The sequence below is a fragment of the Curcuma longa genome, chromosome 20, assembly GCF_044706935.1.
Source record: "Curcuma longa cultivar G26 ecotype Majalengka, Jawa Barat chromosome 20, ITB_CL_G26_1.1, whole genome shotgun sequence".
NCBI lineage: Eukaryota > Viridiplantae > Streptophyta > Magnoliopsida > Zingiberales > Zingiberaceae > Curcuma > Curcuma longa.
In genome coordinates this window covers 9225091-9246450 of record NC_133880.1, presented here as the reverse complement: position 1 = coordinate 9246450, position 21360 = coordinate 9225091, and the positions used below count along the sequence as shown (strand labels likewise).

The 21360-nt window shown below is 36.8% G+C and overlaps 1 protein-coding gene across 1 annotated transcript; it reads left to right on the top strand.

The window, feature by feature from the left end:
* Positions 1 to 5533: 5533 nt before the first annotated feature.
* On the top strand, positions 5534 to 9094 carry LOC141813018 (putative magnesium transporter NIPA2). The gene is made up of 7 exons (XM_074700931.1): positions 5534 to 5591; positions 5884 to 5974; positions 6047 to 6207; positions 6658 to 6785; positions 6861 to 7019; positions 8844 to 8949; positions 9027 to 9094. Exons 1-7 carry the CDS (start codon positions 5534 to 5536, stop codon positions 9092 to 9094), a joined length of 771 nt encoding a protein of 256 aa, XP_074557032.1.
* Positions 9095 to 21360: the final 12266 nt, after the last annotated feature.

Below are 21360 nucleotides of genomic sequence, written 5' to 3'. Positions count from 1 at the left end.
TAGAGATTCTAGGAAAAGGCATTTTAATATGATGATATTAATTGAAACCAAAATAAGCAATATAAATTTATGACAGTGTTATAAATAATTAATATATATCAATTTTATAAATTATTATAAAATATATATAGTAATATAAACACATAACAATGATATGATTAATTAAATCAATGGTATATGGATTTGTAACAGTGTTATAAACTCTTTATAATTTCGTAACAAGGTTATATTAATTAATTGTACATATATTTATTATATGTTATTTAAATTATATACATAAATATATAGACTGTAATATTTAATATATATTATATAAAATATATATAAATTATAACTATGTAAATATATATTTATATTATTAATTAATTAATTAAATTGATCATTAATTAATATAACTATACTATATAAATTTATAATTTTGTTATTATTTTATATCAAATAAAAAATGTAAATAAGTTAAAATAAAAAATAAAAAATATTTGAATTGAAAATTATGAACTTCATTAGTATTTTCAATTCAGGGGCGAATACCCGTAATCAATAAAAACTTAAATTATTTAATTTTAAAATTTCAAAAATTTAAAAATTAGTAAATAAATTTACAAATTACTACATAAATTTAAGTGATTAAGACTATTTTATTATATGTGACAATAATGAAAATATATATTTTGAATATATACCTTGCTATAGTTGTTGCAAAATTTAATAGACGTCAAACATTTCAAGAGAAAATATCGAAATATGAACTCAATAATAAACACTTGAAATATAAAATCAATAGTGATCATTTATAGCAATCAAATATTAATAAAATTTTTAATTAATATTTACTAATATTTAAAAAAGGAAAAAAGTTCCTAAACTATATCAGTGGGACATTATATGGTATTGAAATTGTATTGTTCCTGTCTAGACTAAAATTTTTGCATGGCTTGAAATTTTAACTTCTCGACATTATCATTTTCACCCTATTGACCAATTTTAGAGATGTGAACATCGACCTAGCCTAGTGATCAATTGAGATAATTTTTATTCATTGGAAGAGACAACAAAAAAGAAATAAAATGCACATGTTCCTTACTCATGGAAGGAATGCCAAAGAAAGATAATGAATCAAGTCTATGCTAAACAGAGTTGGTGATGCTATTCTTCCTTATACTTGGAAACAAGGACCTAAAAAATATGCAGACAACTTGCTTGAAGGTGACTTCTCCGTGTTTGGGGAAGAATAGTGTAAACTAAGAATCTATTTTTTAAAATGTTTTTAATTAAAATGACCTTAGTAGGGCTATACGGAATAGTGTAAACTTGTCTTTTTTAGGGCTATACGGAAGTGCATGTAGAAGATTAATTAAATTGGTTCATTTTCTAGTATGTAATTATTTCCTAGTTTAGTTGAGTACTTTTAGTCAAGTTAATGTTTTCTTTTTGATGATTTTAGTTTATTTTCATTTTTTTCAGCTTGGAGGCTTTAAAATGACCTCAACATCCCCTATGTTAATCAATCTTTGACCTAAAAATATTCCTCTTTATGAGTTTTCATTCTCTATGTGAGATCAATTGTTTTTCTCCATGAGATTATTTATCTCTCATATTGCATCAAGTGATATCTATTCTTTATGTGAGTTTTGATATGCTGTCATTCTGCATAAGATGGATTATTTTACAAGTGTGATCCACACAAAATTTCTTGTGAGACGTGTTCTAGATGTTGAAACTTTTGCTAGTCTATATGGAAGTGATGAAAACCATAAAACTCTAAGTGATTATGTCTCCATGATATAGTTGTCTACTTGTCTCTTCTAATTTTACATTTTTTTTCTTTTAATAAAAGGAAATGCAATCTGTCTGCCTAGGTGTTGTGCGTAGCTCTTATCCCACCATTTACTCTATGCTAATATTTAGATCCTTTAAGCCACTTTTACTTTTGTTAAGAAGATTTTATTTTTTTCCTCTACAATCGCATCTTTAATCCTAATTGTTTTGACTTGTCTAATTATAAAAGTTATTTGTTGTTTTGAACAAGTCTATACTATCTTAAGCAATTTTTTGCTCGTTTATTATCTGTTGTCTATCTATTGGAGCTATGTTCTTCTCTAGGTTGGTAGTACCTTTTTTCTTTCATTCTTTTCTCTACTATCTTATGTATATTATTTTCTAATTATCCAACATTAATCCATAAAGTATAAGTGGCACATGTTTATTGCTTTAAAATCTCTCCTACATATTAAATCTATCAGTCTTTATACTATTTATGGTATCTTTGTCAATATCGCCTGAGAACCCTACCTTGCTTTAGCTAAAAAAAAGAGTGCTTCACCTAATGATTATGCAGTTCCCTTTAGGCAGTTGTTCTAAAGAGTGGTCCTCTTAGGTCGGAGTAGTCTAGGAGGTAGTCCAAGTGAGTTTATTTAAAAAATAATTTATTTATCTAATTGGCCCAATCCATCACACCACTCCTCCTCTAATATATTATATGATTATCTAATTATGTTATTTGGTTTTTCATTGCAATGTGAAATATGATGTAGTTTATTCTTTTTATGTAGTTACTTGTATCTTGTTTACTTGTGGTTATTTTTTGATTGATTTATATGCTTTTTTGACAATAACACATGCCATAGTTATTAAAGATGCTCGCCTGGTTGTGCCTAGGCACAAGGTGTAGCCAAGTGAGCATCTTGCGGCTGGATAGTGACCCAGGGGCACTGCTTGAAAGAAACATGCTTAAGCACCTACCTTGTGAGAGGCGACAGACACACTTGAGGCACGATTTTTCTTGCCTCATTAAAGCGAGACGTACAGATGCAAATCAAGCCCAAAAAAAAACTTTTTAAAGCCTAGTCCATACCTTTAATTATCCTTTTAATTAATTAGTTAGCATGCACGCGACACTTATTTCTATGTGTGACACTGTCAATCCTATTTCTTTAGATGAGATAGACGATATCAATGAATTTAGATCTCGAGCTTTATCTTCTTCAAAAGAAGTAAGGGCAACTACATCAAAAGGAACTAAAAAAAGATCTTTTACAAGTCAACTTATTGATGAAGAAGAGGAAGGAATCAATCTTGAGAAAACAGATAAAGATACAAATTTGAAATATCTGGCGATGATGATGTAGGATCGTAGATGCGCTAGGGGGGGGGTGAATAGCGATATCTTTTTAGTAGCTTTTCCCAATTTTTGAAATCCGTATCGATTATACTCGTAAAACAAAGTCGTTGCAGCGGAAATAATGAAAGCGATAATAAAGCCAAGTACAAAAACACACTTTATTTTTACTTGGTTCACAACCACTGACTGCTACTCCAAGGCCCACGATCTTTGATCGTTTACGTATGGGCAATCCACTATGTAACTCTTTCCTTACGGAAAAGAGTTGTAACGATTACAAAAACAATTACGATAAAATTTTATCGTAAAATTAAAATAAGTACAAGTAACTCGTTACCACAATCGGAGAAGAAGATGAAGCTTTGCGACGCGACTCCGGCGTTACGACGGCTGTTAGGGTTTTCCTTCTCGCTTAGGGTGTCGTCGGCTCGCGTTGGAATTCTCTGAATTGATGTCTCGAACCCTCTGTTCGATGTGCTTTTATAAGACCCTTCTAGTCGCCTGGATTCTTCTTCTAGGCGACTCCACACAGACCGTCGATCCGCCATCTTCGCAGTTGACTCGGCACTTCCAGTCGCCTGGATTCCCCTTCCAGTCGACTCCATGCTGACATGGAGGATATGGATGAACTTTGACTTCCGTTGCGATTATCTGAACCCGAGTCGCTTGGATTCCACCTTCCAGGCGCCTGGACCGTCCGGTCGACTGGATTCTGGATAAAGTCGCTCGGAGTCAAAATCCTCACCTCTCCAATCTGCATTACAAGTTAGTCCAAAATCTAAAGTAACAAATTGGGTTAACAGTTTTTCAAACTATTAATTGGTCTTAACTTTAAATTTTCAGTGAAATTTTGGGTTAGATCGATGCCTACAGTTCCACTCTGAGAACGCGTCCTTATCCACTCCACTCGGGAGAATTTACCTACCTTGGTCCTCCACTTGTTGGACTTCCCGCTTAGCCATGGTCCTCGGCCCCAGGATTTGCTGCTAGGCTCCCGGTCCTCCTGACCGCCTAGACTTCCACCAAGCCTTGGTCCTCTTGACCTGCTTGGATTTTTGCCATGCTTCTCGGTCCTCCAAACCTGCCTGGACTTGCACCTGGTGCACTTGATCTTTGCCAAGACTTCTGCCTAATCCTCCAAACTAGGACTTTACCTTTGTTTAGCCGCAACTAGGACTTGCTTTGCCTAGCCTCAACTAGGACTTTCCTGTGCTCCCTGCACACTAGATCAACTTGTTAGTCCACAACACACACTTAACTTGAACCTCGTGCCATCATCAAAATTAAGGTTCAATCATCTGGTGCTCTCCGCACCAACAAATGATAATGATATCATTGAGGAAGATAATGAAGATTTTGATGATTTAGATATTTGAAGTTTTTCTCTTTAATTTGAATTATGTGTATAACATATTTAGTGAATTTTACATTTATATTATTATTTAATATTTTATGGACTATAGTTTTGTTAGTGAAATATTTTGACAGAAATTTTCTATATAAGTGGCGTCTCAGCTCCCAAGAAGAAGCAGGAACAGGGGTTGCGTGTGATCGGTCGAAGGAAGTCCACGATCGGCTATGGTGGCTTTCCTGTTCGGCGATGCCCTCGCGCGAAATAACTAGAAACGGCCGCAATCACTACTTGTGATAATAGGTAGTGATGCTAGGGTTTCATATATTATAGAAATTTAGGAAGGCGTGCGCCTGGTTGGCAAAGCAGGGAAGCACCTGGACGACGAGGGTGCGCGACTCCCTGGATGCACGACGAGGAAGAAGCCACTGATGCGTGGAGGAGACGTCGCGATTCGGAGGAGGCAGCTCATCGCGTGGCGGCGTAGGGAAAAAAAAAACTTTTAAACCTAAAAATCTCGTTATGATACTATGTAAAATAATACAAGGAAAAATCTTGTTTTTATTACAATAAATAAGTCCCTATTTATATATATATATTTAATGGTTAAATTATTATTATAAAAATTTGATATATATATATATATATATTCCTAAATATTCTAACATCTATGATTATCATTTTTTTGTCTATCTATCATTATGATGTTGGTGGCAATACTTACAGTCTTGGATGGTAGATTTTCCATGCCAAAATATGTAACTCAAATGGATTACTGAGTTTCTAAATTAGGAAATTTAGTCTGTTTGGTAGTTGTCCTAACTTTTAGTGTATATCTGTCTTCCACTTTTATAATTCAAAATCAATACCAAATATTTTGGACAACACATTCATTATTTTTCTTGCAACAAACAAGAACAACTTTACAGATGATTTTGTGGATTTATTGAGAGTTTTTCTTCCTCATAGTTCAGTCCAGTAGAAAATTAATCTGGTCTTATATGCACATATATCTTCATCCTTTGTTCTTACATATTTTCCATGTGAAAAGGCGTATGAACATGATTGCAAATTTTTCTGAGTTCTTGGTGATCCGCCCTTTGAATATATTGTTAACAGGTAGTACAACTGTATGGAGGAATAATGCAGAAGATTTTTTAACGTTCCTAATGCTTTTCTTCTTGAAAGTAAATATGACTCCTATAAGAGTGAAATTATCTAATAATATTAAGAACATTCAGGAAAAGAATGCTCACACTTTAGTGTTCACGGTCATCTTATTCACCATGCTGCTGCAGCTTTATGATTTTTTTACCAAACTTGATCAATGTCTTGCTTTAGATTATGTCCACTTTACATGTATCTGACCATTTTTAGTAATTAGCTCACGTCAACAATTTATCGTCTCCAGTGATACTTGGTGAGGTTGCTAACTTTGCTGCCTATGCATTTGCTCCTGCCATCCTTGTAACTCCTTTAGGGGCATTGAGTATAATTGTCAGGTATGGTGATCATTTTGCTGACTAGAAATTATGTAATATAGTATATTATCTAATGAAAGCTATTTTATGCAGTGCAGTGCTAGCTCATTTCATGTTGAATGAAAAACTGCACATATTTGGGGTCCTCGGCTGCATTCTCTGTGTTGTGGGTTCTGTTAGTATTGTGTTGCATGCTCCAAGAGAGAAGGATATTGAATCAGTTAAGGAAGTCTGGAACCTTGCCACTGAACCAGGTTATCCATTTTTCTGCATATCAAGATGCTTCAATTAGCAATTTCTAATAAATGCTAACATAACCACATCTCATGCCCATTTGACTAATATATTGCATCTATAGCAATTTCAACATAAACCTTTAACTGACGTATAAATTCTGTATGATGTGTTGTATTGTGCAAGTAATGTCGTAACCCAGTAGTTGGTATGTGATGAAAGACAGTTTTGCTGCATGATTCTTCTTTCTGCTGCACTCATTTTGTATGCATTCTCTTCTTCTAACTGCAGAATACTGTACTAGTATTTCCTCTTCTCTATGGCAGAATTTATGTTGAGGTTCAACTAGCTTAATCTACTGTGTGCTACTTCGAATGTTAAAATATATCACATAGCAAATTAGAAGAATCTTGTTGATATACAAACTTAAGAAAATAGCCAAAACTAATATAGTAATTTCTTGCCTTCAGGCTTCGTTACTTATTCTTGTCTTGTCCTGTTCCTCGTTGCGTTCCTCATTGTCCAGTTAGTTCCACGTTATGGACAAACACATATGCTGGTATATGTTGGAATTTGCTCACTAATGGGTTCCCTAACGGTATGTCTAGTGCATCAAAATGTGTGTTTCTTGGCTATGTAAGTTGTATTTTACTTTTCCTTTTCCTTCATTCAGGTCATGAGTGTAAAAGCAGTGAGCATTGCATTAAAGCTAACATTTTCAGGAATGAATCAATTTGTCTATTACCAGACTTGGTTTTTTGCAGCTACTGTAGCATTTTGCTGTGTTATGCAGATAAACTATCTGAACAAGGTAACCAACTCTGAGGCATCTGTATATCAATCAATAAGTTTGTTCAAAATATTTCCTAATTGAAGTTGAATAATAGTTTACAAGCAACGAGTTTGACAAATATTGAGCAGTATATTTTAAACCAATCAATAATTTAGTTACTACTAAAACAAACAACTACTGTTCAGATGTCAGAAAAGAGGTCAGTCTAAATAGGTTTTACCTTTGTAGCATGGTTTCAAGTGCACTATGGCATCAGTCAACACCTTTGAAAAGTATCATTCTGGTTGCCAATGACCGATATCTTCTTGTGCTGGTATAGGAAGATTCTCTTATGACTTATTCTATTTGCTGGTCATGAGGAGGAAATGAAAATTAAAAAGAGGGGAGAGAGGAGTGCCAATAGATAATCCCAGTTGAGACAAGAAGATTTTCTTCTCAAGATTCAGTCTGCAATCTTCTGGTCATGAGGAAGAGATTAGACATTAAAAAAGAGAGGAGAGCTCAAGATGAGATGCAGTAATTGAAGCATTAGTAGTAGTAGAGAAGAGGAATACGATAGTTAGAGAAAGATTGAGTGTTTGATGGCATATTGTAGCATCTTTATTTGTAATGGTCCAACACTTTGATCCTTGATGCATGAAAACTGTACCACAACCATGGGTGAGATGGTTAGCAAACTGTTGAGGTCCTATCTGAAGTTTGGGGTACAATGCCCTTTTTTAGCATCTTTGTTTTTAAAGAAAAGCTAGCACTGCAACTTGAAATGCTCTTGAAAATAGTTTAGATTCACTCCTCTTGGAATAACTTACTAAGTTGGCTGCAAGATACACCATGTGAAGACTAGTTGTCTCAACTTTATCACTGCAACGCCTATACTTTAAATTGTTGAATAGAGATAGTAAGTACATAAATGAGCAAGTGGGACTAAAATTACTTTTGCACAATCTTTTCTTAAATACAACTTGACTTTCTTCAATAAGTTGAATAGAGATTGATAAATACAACTTGACTTGCTTATATAAAAGAATGTTAGCATGGCATGAATCGCGATATAAGATTCCAAGCTGTGCCGGTCGGCACGGATGGAATTAATTGTTCTGCTCGGTGACCTACACGACACTGACCTCGAAGTTGAGGTTGCGGAGGCCGTTGCAACCTTGTGGCGGGTGATGGCTAGGCTCGTGCTGCTGGGCGACCTTTTTTTAATTTTTCCTTTCTAATGCGGTTGTACCACTCCTCAAGGGTTTTGTTCAGTAGAGCTTAAAGCCTCACCCTGCCTACTTCTTGGTTAAAGGGCGTTGACGATTACTTGGTGAACCATCCGATGATCAAGTCAGTGTTGAATGGAATGAGAAGAAATGAGAGTGTCTACACAGGCAAGAGAGAGAGAGAGAGCATGCCAAGTTTTCACCTTTGCCTACCCTTTTATACTAGGGGCCCCGGTTATCCATGTAGGAGCCACCCTAGCCTATCGCTGACCTAGTTGGCAGAGTTATGTTGGGTAGTGAAGGTAACAATGCTAATACTGTATGCTTGCTATCGACCAATCGCTCGTCGCGGGCTTTGTCCATTGCCACCTGACCATAGCAAGTGGCAATTATTAGTAGTCGCTTGGTTGTAGGCTGCAAGTGTTAGGAATAGTTAGAGATGTCCATTTCGGAGGGGTCTGGCTCGGCAACGATGTTTCCGGTTAGGGATGTACTCGGTTGGGTTGTTCCCATAGTGTACTGGAGCTTCGGGGATGTTCCCGATCAGGAATGTTCCATAGTGTATTAGAACTTCGGGGATATTTCTATAGTGTATTTGAGCTTTGGGGATGTTCTTAGTCGGGGATGTTTCCATAATGTATGTTGGAGCTTCTAGGATGTTCTAGTCGGTGATGTTCCCAAAGTGTGTGTTGGAGCTTCAAAGATGTTCTTGGTTGGGGATGTTCCCACATTGTATTGGAGCTTCGATAATATTCCTATAGGTACTGGAGCTTTGGGATGTTTTCGATCGGAGATGTTCCCATAGTATGCATTAGAGTTTCGGGATGTTCTCAATCAGGATGTTCCCATAGTATTCGTTGGAGCTTCGGGATGTTCCCAATCGAGGATGCTACCACAGTGTACTAGAGCTTCGGGATGTTTCCAATCAGATGATACCATAGTGTGTTGGAACTTTGGAGATGTTCCTGGCCGGGAATGTTCTCATAGTGTGTGCTTGAGTTTCTAGATGTTCTTGATCGAGGATGTTCCCATCTGGCCCGGGCAAGATCTACATATCCTCAGTGTATCACATGCCCCCCACTTGGTCAGGTCGCGGAGAGAACAACAAGGCTCGAGTGGGATCGTCGTGCTCTCATTTTTTGCCATGGGCAGGACACGTTCCCCCTGCCTGACAACTGTAATGTAATGGCGCCACCTATGTCATTTTAGTTTCTCGATTGGTTATTGGTCGAACAACTATAATTTCGTACACTCACATAGTAACCAAAGCATCAACAACTGACACATGCAGACAACGTTGACATTACCCCTTCATGGGGCTATATTGTTGTCTAATTGATCCCACACCGCTCAATGCGTGCAATCCTAGTCGTCTGTACTAAAGCATTTGAATCATCACACCTCTCCCCTCTCCTTGTAATAGGGGGTCTTAGGCATGAAGGTGGGGACATTTACTTACTGTGCTCTCGCTCTTGTTGCTTCGTGCCTCCTTGTTGCTCGGCTTCCTTAACTCTTCTGCATACGCTTCCTTACACCTTTGTTTTTATACGTTGTACATGTAGGGCTAAATCAACAATAGAGAGGGATGTGAATAACATTCCCTTTTTATCATTTTCGTTCTTGTTTATAGGTTAGCATGCAATAGAATAATAATAAAAACAAATAATTGAAAGACAAGGATAAATCGATCTTACATGGTCCATGCCATCATTAATTTCTTTCTACTTTTCTCCTTTCCAGGCACTTTCTGATGGCACAAAAACCTCTTATAGAATTGATAAACAATACAAGCACAAGTAAATAAAAATAATTATAAGAGAAATAAAAATATGAAAGCACTGATCGCTTCTAAAGGTCTTGAATGCACACCATACTTGTCTTGGATCGTCCTGGATCTCACGAGTAGTACTTTGAGAGCCTTTTCGAGAATGAGAACAGAGAGGTTTGATTGTAAATGCGTGAATAATCCTCAAGCCTCTGCCTCCCTTCTATTGAGCTTGATCGACACTTCTTGGATCGACTAAAAGCCCTTTTAATCGCTCAGAACTTAGTCAAACTTCATCTGCCGATTGATTCGCAAGAACTCGACCTTATCTGGGGTTTCTAGTCGATCTAGCATGTTTCGGTCTCTTGGACCAAGATCCATTCATCTAAATAGGGTCCGATTGTTCGGACCAATCTTGGTTGCTCGGACATGGTCTGGTTATCCTTGGATCCTTGGGTTTTTGTCCACTTGCTGCTTCCTGTAAAATAACACATGCAAATAACATACAAAACATAGTATTAAGTTTACTTAACCTACTACTTGCTTAGAGTTTATTTCCCAAGACTTATTCGTTGCTTAGATTTTACTTCTCCAAAACTTCTCGCTACCTAAGATTCACTTCCTTAGAATTTTTCGTTTGCTCAAAGTTTCCTTCTCCAAGACTTCTCTCTATCTAAGATTCACTCCCTTAGGATTTTTTTTCTTTGTTAAACATCCGATTACCCTTGACCTGCTTGGGCTTTTCCTTTGCTAGACTTCCAATCAACTTTGATTTGTCTGGTATTTCCCTTTCTCACTTGCCTTGGTCAATCTTGACCTGCTTAGACATTACCACTTACTTTCAAACATCCAGTCAACTTTAACTTGCTTAGACTCCTTACTAACTTGGTCAACCTTGACCAAATTACTTGGCCAACCTAAACCAGACTTTATCAAACATAGTACTCAAATAAACATCAAAATCTTAGAGGTCGATTACACCAATAGTACATCATGCCATGCAAAACTAAATCCCCTCTCCCTAAAGCCCTCGTCGATCTCGGAATGTCTTCTTGAAGTTTCTCTTGGTAAATCTTTTGGTTTTCCCCATCATCTTCTTTACGTAATGGGCCATCTCTTTTGAGGTTAACTCTTCATCACTGTCTGAAGATTCTCGCTCAGATTCTGATGACTCCTCTTTCTCTTTCTTCTTCTTCTTCTTTTCCTTATCTGCAATCAAGGCAATACCCTTCTCTTGCGTGCCCATATTAGCTTGTTCGTGTAGTTGAAATTCACAAAATAATTCATCAAGCTTAACAACAGATAAATCCCTTGATACTTTATATGCATCCACCATAGATGCCCATAAAGTAGTTCGGGGAAAGGCTTGTAACACATACCTTACAAGATCGCGGTTATCGATCTTTTCACCGATTACATGGAGTCCATTTACAATTTCCTTGAATCTCCCATGCATCTGACTTACTGTCTCATTTGATCTCATCGTGAAGGATTGTAGTTGACTCACCAAGAGATCCTTCTTGGCTCGTCTCGATTCGTTGATCCCTCGTTTAGTTCGATCAATTTCTCCCATAGTTCTTTGGCCGAATCGAATGGTCCGACCTTGCTCAATTGCTCTTTTGATAACCCACATTGAAGGGTCGTTGTAGCTTTGGCGTTGGCTTGTGCCTTCTTGCACACATCCTTCGTCCAATCTTTTGTAGGAAGAGCTTTTCCCTCAAGATCTTTGGGTATCTCGAACCCATCTACAATACTGAACCAATTTTCAATATCATTCATTAAATAATATTCCATTCTACCTTTCCAGTAGGCGAAATCATTTCCATCGAAGTATGGTGGTCGTGCGGTGCTGTAACCCTCTTGGAATGCCATGAGTTGCTCCGGTTGATTGTTAGATCCTCCGAAACGTAACCGGCTCTGATACCACTTGTTAGGATCGGTTGGTTCGCTAGAGGGGGGGTGAATAGCGTTTCTCGATTTTTCTTGTTCTTTCTCTGCACAGAGATTAGCGGAAGCAAAAATATAAAAGAGAAAGAAAGAGATCAACGCTAACCCGGTTTGTTTACTTGGTCTCCACCTCCGCAGAGGTGACTAATCCAAGGATCCACACGCACACACACACCCGATGCACTATGAATCTTCTCCTTCTCGAAAACCTCGAAGGCGGAGAAACCTTTACAACTCTTTCGATCTCCTCAAAGATGATATAAAATATTGTTTAGGAGGAGAGGAAGAAAGCAGAGAATAGAGAACAAACAAGTTCTCAGAAGAAGCACAAAAGAATGAAAGAATAGCAAAATTCTTGAGTTGTTCTCGCGCAGGCTTCTTTTATAATTTCTGCAACATCAGTCGACTGCTGGCAGGGCCAGTCGACTGATGCCTTCAATCGGCAACAAAATCTCGCATTAAAGCGCATTAAATGCTTGCCAATTTTCTGCAACGTTCAAATCACAGTCGACTGTTCCAAGACCAGTCGACTGGCAACAGTCGACTCACCATAACACCAGTCGACTGCCCAGTCGACTCCTGTCTTCCTCTGGCTCGACTGATTTTTCTGTGTGCGTCTGATTTATGAGCAGTCGACTGCTGGCAGGGCCAGTCGACTGGTGAAGCTGAAAAATCACATTTCAGCTTCTCTTGACCTAGACCTCGGCCTTCAAACATCTCCCACAGCCTCATGCCTTCCCTGCACTAGCTTGAGATGCTTCCATCAGCTTCGTCATGTCAAGTCCTTGCCAAGACTACCCACTTGGACTTTTCCTTGCCAAGACTACCCACTTGGACTTTTCCTTGCCAAGACTTCCCACTTGGACTTTTCCTTGCCAAGACTTCCCACTTGGACTTTTGCTTGCCAAGACTTCCCACTTGGACTTTTCCTTGCCAAGACTTCCCACTTGGACTTTTGCTTTGCCAAGACTACCCACTTGGACTTTTGCTTTGCCAAGACTACCCACTTGGACTTTCCTTTGCCAAGACTACGCTTGCTTTCCTGCAAACTTGCATCACACATGTTAGATCACAAGTATTGCCTAACTTCAAACATAGTTTAGCCAAACATTGAAACTCAATGCACTTGGGGCAAAGATTGCACCAACATCAAAAGTTATCGCCATCGACGCCACAGCAACTAGAGTCGACCCAGAAAGCAATCAGAGTCGACTCAGAGGGGATAACGGGCAAAGGCGATAAAGCTTTATCTATCACACAAGCTGGAGTCGGCCCAGATAGGCATCTGAGTCGACTCAGGAGGACTATAAAAAGAGGTCACGAGCAGCAGCCGAATAACAACTCTCTCTTGCATCCAAACGCTGTTCTCGCGACTCCCAAACTTCCGTTCTTTGACGTCGGTGCTGCACTCAATCCAAGCAACTCAAAATCACACCGAGACACCGAGATCTTCATCTGGGGAGTGACTGCGCGAACAAAAAGTTGGTACTAGTTTATTATTGTTAATTTCCTCTAAACCGAGCTTTTTATAAACTCTTGATTTTGTAATTATCGATGCATTTGTTGCCATAGTGGAGCAAGTGCCTTAGTGGATTTGCCCAAAGGAAACGGTCAAGGACCGTGAGCCTTGGAGTAGCAGCCTTGGGCTGTGAACCAAGTAAAAAACCAACCGAGTATTTAATTTTTGCATTAGTTATTTCCTGCTTATAACTGCTTTCGCATTCGAGTTTATTTCTCGCTTCCGTTCGCACTCGTGATTTATGAAAAAAATTGAAAAGCATGCAACACGCTATTCACCCCCCCCCCCCACCCCTCTATCGTGTTTCCGATCCTAAAAAAAAATTCTTAACAGAATTTTTCACAAAAAAAATTCTTAATAGAATTTCCTACCCGAAATCCTTAAAGAATTCTCTTATGTGGATTCAAGGCTTTATCTAGAGGCTACAACAGGGACCTCGAGGAGGAATTGATTTTGACCTTTTGATGGGCTTGGGTTTCCTGTGTTCTCCCTGAACACCCAACTCAAGTCCATCAATAATAACTCATACCACTAAAGAGTTATTATTGAACTACCGTACCAATCCTATATTATAATATAGGCTCCTTCTTATCATAAGTCCATTAATCTCCCTGTGTTTAAGATATCGTATGTCCGTCAATTAATTAAATTACTGACAACTCAATTAAATAACTTCTAATTCTAAGAGTAGTACCATTCAACTTTATTATCATGCGGACTAAGTCCACCTGCAGGGTTTACATGATAATCCTTATGAGCTCCTCAAGGGGACATCATCAGCCTAAATAATTAGGACAAAGATTCCTTCTATAATCAACAACACACCATATACATAGCATTATCTCCCAACTCATCGGGTCTTTTGATTTAAAGAATAAATCTCACCCTTTGATGAATTAAAGAAATAAATACTAAGTATATGTACTTATTATTATATAGGGATTAAGAGCATGCACATCCATAATAACAGAGGTCTAGTTTGATTATATAGTCAGTATAAATCAAATGACCTCAAACGGTCCTACTCAATACATATAAAGTGTACTAGTATAATTTAATAGTCAAGATAAACTAATACCAATTACACTACAATCACTCCAATGATTTGTCCCTATCCATCTTGGTTGTGAGCTACTATTTATAATTTATAAAGAACCGATAGCATGATCTTCTGTGTGGCACCATGCACCATGTTATCTATAATATAAATTAAATGGACAACTGCATAACATAAGATATGCAAATATTTGACCAATGTGATTCTCATTACATATTATTTCAAAATAGATGTTTATACAAAAGTTAGGCTTATAGTATACATTCCAACAGATATGATACAGATTAGAACTAGCTACCTAGGGACATTATTATACTTAGTTATTTGGAACTAATACAAAGTATGTATAATAACCAAAATTTATATCTTTATTAATAATAGAATATGATACAAAAAGTCCTTAGTTAATCATCACATAATTGGCTCTAGCGCTTCTACTAACACACAAGTCCAGGCCATGTCTCACAAGACACGACCGTGTCTTACCTTTCTAAGGTCGTGCCTCACAAGTCCAGGCCGTGCCTCACAAGACACGGGCGTGCCTTACCTTGTCAAGGTCGTGCCTCACCTTTCCAGGGCCCAAACATGGTCGTGCCTTATCTGGACAGTTTTGCATACCAAAAGTAAAATGGGCACAACTTTTAGCTCAGATGAAAAAATGAGTCGTGCCATCTACCAAAATGAAGATAACTTCAAGATCTATAACTTCGCTTCAGGGTGTACAGAAGAATTCCTTCTCTAAACCATGCTAAAAGATGCGATCATGTCTCTTCCATAAAAAGCTTCTTACTCTGGGTCATGCCTACAAGGCATGATTGTGTCTCTTCTATAGAAGGCTTCCTACTTTGGGTCATGCCTACAAGGCACGACCGTGCCTCTTCTACAAAAGGGTTCCTTCTCTAGGTCGTGCTAAAAGGTACGACCATGCCTCTTTTATAGAATGATTCTAGTTCAAGGTCGTGCCTTGAGACATGGTCGTGTCGCGGGGCTGTTTTTTAGGGTATAAAAGCTTCATTTTCTGAAGATGAAAGGATTCTTCCCTTTGGACTTGACCTAGCCGCCACCCTCACCTTCACTGCCTCATCATCTCCATTATTTGCTTCCATCAGAAGGAAGTTAAGGGGATTCCCTTCTTCCATCCGGCCATCTTCCATCCACCGAGGAGTCAAGGGGATTTTTCTTCTCCACCACATCATCTCACCCACCGCATCAACTATGGGGATTGCATCGAAGTTGCAGATTCCTTCCTTCATCAAACCTTGTGTGGAGTTTTGTCGCCTCACATCCACCTCCGGCCAGGGACATAGGGAGATTCACTAAATTTACTTTACTTTCTATTTCTGAGCGTAGATTCAATTCTGCACGTTAGATGTTTATTTAATTCCCTCTTACAATGTTTTGGATGTTGTTTGTCCTTAGCTTTATCTTGATTGTTTGTTGACGCACTTATTTACTTTGTTAATGCAATTTATTCTTAGTACTTTCAGATTAGCAATTCTATTTTCAATGCTTAGTATTCTTTTCGTTATTTAGATTTAGAACTTAATTCAACCCCCCCCCCCCCCCATCCAGTCCAAAAAGAAAATCCAAATCCCCAATTGTCTAATAACCACTAAGATTACCGTGCACCGTCTACAATCATTGGGAGATAGCTTGAGTTACCCTATACTACTTTAGTTAGGGGATTCGGTATTAATTAATTTGATGTGCTCATTTTAGACAACAACACAATAAGCATTCAGTCACACCTAGTCCAAGCTATAGTTCTATGTCCTATGGATTCTAGTTACTCAAAACAACTATCCAAGAGGGTCATCCTCTTAACGTGTTATTGCTTTGGTCAAAGACTTATGATCAGTAACAATCCTGACATGTGATCATAGAGTATACATCTCCTAATTAAAAGAGTGATGAATCATTTATTGGCTACTCAAACATCTTCAGGCACTTCGGCTTATACCCAATCATCACGGGTCTACACCTCCGTAGAGATGCTTGCTTATGATGTCAAAGTATAAATCTCCATGATCAAGATGACTTGAATACCTCAAGTCGGAGGAAACTGACACTTGAACTGCAATGAGATCTTTATTGACATTCATTGAATCACATGAAATCTCATGGCATACCACTTCCAATAAACTAGTTACCCTTGACCAATATTCATATGTTAACTCTCAACATTCTAATATTTTCAACTTGTGATGATCAATTACTTAGCAAAATCAAGGAGTTTAACATATGCTAGTCTCATAGAATTAATGATGTCCAATCTCATCAATTCATCGACTAGGAAATATTTCAATATGTACATAATTACACATGTAAAGATACTAATTGTGATCCAATCATAATTTCACTCATGTTATCCATCATATTATGGACATCAATAATTGAATTTAAGAACAAATCAAATACATACAAAATATATACTCAAATAGTGATTTTATTTATCTAATAAATAATATAATAAATAAGGCGATTGTATTAGGACACCTCTCAAATATAATAATACTCACTTAGTTCAAGATGTGGTCTATGTATCTAACCTAATTTGTTGTTCGTTGTCCTGCAGATTCGAGTTACTCAAAATATCTATCCAAGAGGATCATCCTTTTAACATATTTCTGCTTTAGCCAAAGACTTATGAGTAACAATCTTGATAAGTAGTCATACATCTCCTAATAAAAGAAGTGGTGAATCATCTATTGGCTACTCAATCACCTTCGAACACTTCGACTTATACTCAATTATCCCGGGTTTACACCTCCGTAAAGACGCTTTTTTATGATGTCAAAGTATAAGTCTTCATGACCAAGATAACTTAAATACCTCAAGTCGAAGGAAACTTGCATTCGAGTTGCAATGAGATCTTCATAGATATGTACAAAATCATATGAAGTCACATGGAAGATTACTTCCGATGAACTAGTTACCCTTAACCAACATTCATACGTTAACTCTTAGCATTCTAATATTTCTAGCTAGTTAGGATTGACTGCTTAGTAAAACCAAGGAGTCTAACATATGCTAGTCTCACAGAATCGATAATGTTCAGTCTTATCAATTTATCAACTAGGGAATTTTTTAATATGTACATAATTACACATATAAAGATACCCACTAATTGTGATCCAATCATAATTTCTCTCATATTATATATTATATTATGGACCTTAGTAATTTAAGTTTAAGATTAAATCAAATACATAGAGAATGTACTCTCAAATAGTGATTTTATTTATCCAATAAATAGTATATTATCTAAGACGATTGCCTTAAGACACCTCTCAAATATAACATATAAGTTCAACTTGAGCAACTGATTCATCTCTTGAAGAGGGCACACAACCATCGCCTACAACCATTGGGAGACCTCTCGAGGGTTGTCTCTGTAAGGATCTTGAATGGTGGGATTTCTTTGACCATGACTTCTCCACCATGAGCTTTGGGATTTCAAGCTTTGCATCGCAACCATCCATCTCTTGTCCGTAAGCCTTGGGATTCTAGGCTTTGCACATAACTCCACCACACACCATTTCTATGTAATACCCGCAATTTTCCTTAAATAATTCTTGGATAATAATGAATGATTGATCTAAAGGAATTTAATTCTAAATGTGTCTTGATGATTTAATGGGTTAATTTCATGTGGGCTTGCAAAAAGTAAAAAGAAAGAAAAAAATTAATGGAGGAGCCGGGGATTGATCCTTGGACCTCATGAATGGCAAGCCTAGTAGAAGCATGGGTTAACCAAATGTGCTAGCAAGTAGATCTTGTTAGAGACACATGGAGAAATAAATTTAAATGAGGAGAAAAAGGAAAAGAGGTTATAAATGGTAATTTCCAATTACTTTTCTCCATTAAGTTTTTCCCACAAAAACCAAGCTTTCTTTCCTTGATTGGTGATTGCCGAAATCTTAAGGGAAAGAAAGGGAATTCGAAATTCGAATTTCAAATAATTATGGATAAGGAATAACCCTCTCCCTAAATGGTAAGTTCCAATCATTTTCTCCATCAATTTCTTCCCCCTCAAATCTAGTTTTCCTTCCTTATGGGGCTGTGGCCGAAACACTCATGGAGGGAGGGTTTGAAATTCAAAAAGGGGAGAAAAGGAAGGTTTCAATCGGTCATGGGAAGTAGTAGAGGATTAGGAAGGGATTTAATGAGAGTATTCCATGCCATGTTAAGGAGAAGAGAGTAAATGGAATATCCACCTCACCCTTTCCTTATGAACTTCCCTTATTGCCGAAATCCCTCCACCTCTCCCTCATTCTTGCTATCACCGAAACCTCCTCTCCCTCTCCTCCTCTCCTTGTGACCGAAACCTCCAAGAGGATCCAAGTGGCCGGCGCCTCCAACCAAGCAAAAGGAAAACAACAAGAGAAGGGCTTTAGGGAAGGTGATTGGTAAGGGTTTAGATTTCTCTTTGGTTTTCTTTCTTCTCTTTTCCTTGCTCTAACCTGGCCGAAAGTTCTTAAGAGGCTATCTTGTGGTTCTTGTTGTCAAAACAAGGAGACAACACCAAGGGCTAGAGAGGCTTGGAGAAAGGAAGAAAGGGCACTAAGGAAATAGCAAAAAGAAGGGTTCTCTTCTTCTCATTTGGTAGAGTAAAAGTCAAAGAACCCAGTGTAAGACTCCCTCACCCTGCAGCATAATTGCTATGCTATGGTTTCATGAAGTTTCTTATGTTTATGTTTTTGTTGTGCAAAAACCATGAAGAACATATGTTAAAGTTTCGGCCAAATGCATGTTAAGAGTTAGATGATGACTTTTGATTTTTAATCCATGGTCTTGTATGCTCTAGGATATTTTATATCATGATCTAGGATTTGTGATGGTTAGTTTTAAAGCTAATCAAAGGAAAACTAAGTTTCAATATTCGGCCAAGGCATTCTAACTTCTAAGCCTATTTATAACATAAGAGAATATATCTAGATCGTTGATCGTAGATGAATTTTCTCTTGGCCGTTGATCCGTTGATACGATCCTAATTGTTGATCTGAGATAGACTTTGATCGTAGCCGTTGATTAAATAAGGATAAACTTTATCTTTAATAAAAGATAAAGCGATTTATCCTTAATAAAAAATTAAGCATTTATCTTTTATATGATAAAAGATAAATCTTATTTATTTTCTTTTCTTTTCTTTTTTCAACCGCCACGTTCAAGAAGTCCAAGTCTTCGTCGCTGGTCAAAGTCAACAGTCAAGGTCAATGGTCAAAGTCAACGGTCAAAGTCAACAATTTGACTTTTGTTGACTTTTTGTAAAATCTTCGGTTGGGTGATTTCTGACCAACCGGAGTTAGGCTCACCCGAACTCGACTCCGGCCTTTTGCCCTCGAGCGTGCTTCCTCCCGGCTTCTCGTCCCTCGGACTTCGCGCACGTCCTTCTCGCTCCACCGGCGTACTCTTCCGTAGCTTCCACGTCCCTCGGATTGCACCGAGCCCGTCGGCTCACTTCCCCGCGCAACCCTTCTCGTTCGCTACGTCTTACGCTCGACTTCCTCCGTACCTAAGTTCCTGCACACTTAGCAGTGGAATTAAAACAACACAGGACCTAACCTAACTTGGTTGATCACATCAAAACTAACCAGGGCACCAACAATCTCCCCCTTTTTGATGTGCATCAACCCAAGTTTAGTTAGGATAAATAATAAAAATAATAAAACATATTGTGATATAAAAATATTGCAGTTATCATCCATAACCTCCCCCTGAACCTAAGCACTCTCCCCCTTTGATCACAGCAAAAATGGGGCAGAACAAATTAGGGAAGGGAAAAAAATATTTTGAAAAAATATAAAACATTTTTTTTTCAAGCCGTGAATAGATTTAATTTCTAAGAAATAAAATGTTCTAAGTATTTTTAAAAAATATGATTATCACTTAAAAATTTATAGAAAATAATTCATCTGTTGGAAAATTTTGAAAAATTTTCTACAGGTAGAAGAGGAAATTTTATCTTGGTACAAAAAATTTCAAGTCAAAATTATTATTTTTCAATTTTCAAGAATAAAGAATTTAAATTTTAAATATAAAATCATAGAAATTTAATTTTTATCTAAAAATATTCAAAACTTTTGGTCTTTGTGGAAGATAAGATTGTGAATATATAAAAAATTTCTAGGCTAAAAAACTAATTTCCATTTCCGAAAATAAATTAAAAACCTTCATAGTTGAAATTTAAGAAAAATATTTTTTAAGATTCAAAAAATTCTGTCAAAAAAATTATTAAAATTTTTTTACTAAGTTTGATTGGCCATTTGTAGATCCTAAAAAATTGGATCTGATAAAATCAAATATTTATCTATTTTTAAAATTAAATTCTTATTTTTTGGATGAAAATTCATAAAAATTCAAATATTATCAAAAAAATATTCAAAAATTCACATTATATAGTAAAACACTCGTGCATTAAGAAAAAAATATAAACATAATTTTCTCAAGGTAAGGTATGATCGAAATTAATTTCATAAGGAAAAAAATTTTAGTTAAATAAGAGACACATAATAAAGGAAAAACTATTAGTCAAAATAAATAATTTTTTTTTAAAAAAATAATCAAAAAATTAATTTAGACATGACTTTGGGATCCAAAATAGATTTTCATCTACGGGGTTAATCAGAAACTTTGGAGGAATATAATTCTTAGGTACTTTTCTAAGTTGGCCCGTATGATTTTTAATATACCAGTTCAAATTTCCAGGATAAAAATTCTTTTTAGTTCGTAAGCATGCAATATCGTTTTCTAGCTTTTCAACTAAATTTTTCAAATTTTCATTTTCTATTCTCAATTTGTCAGATAAATTAGACGAACATGTAGTGCTTAATTTTTCTTTTAATTCAGAGTTTTCCTCTTCTATTTTATTCATAGACTTCAAC

Bases quoted from the DNA above. Each gene is read 5' to 3' on its own strand.
- LOC141813018 (XM_074700931.1), top strand. From the start codon at position 5,534: ATGATTGCAAATTTTTCTGAGTTCTTGGTGATCCGCCCTTTGAATATA. The intron at 5,975-6,046 runs GTATGGTGATCA...TATTTTATGCAG, and splicing joins GCATTGAGTATAATTGTCAG to TGCAGTGCTAGCTCATTTCA. The intron at 6,208-6,657 runs GTTATCCATTTT...TCTTGCCTTCAG, and splicing joins GAACCTTGCCACTGAACCAG to GCTTCGTTACTTATTCTTGT.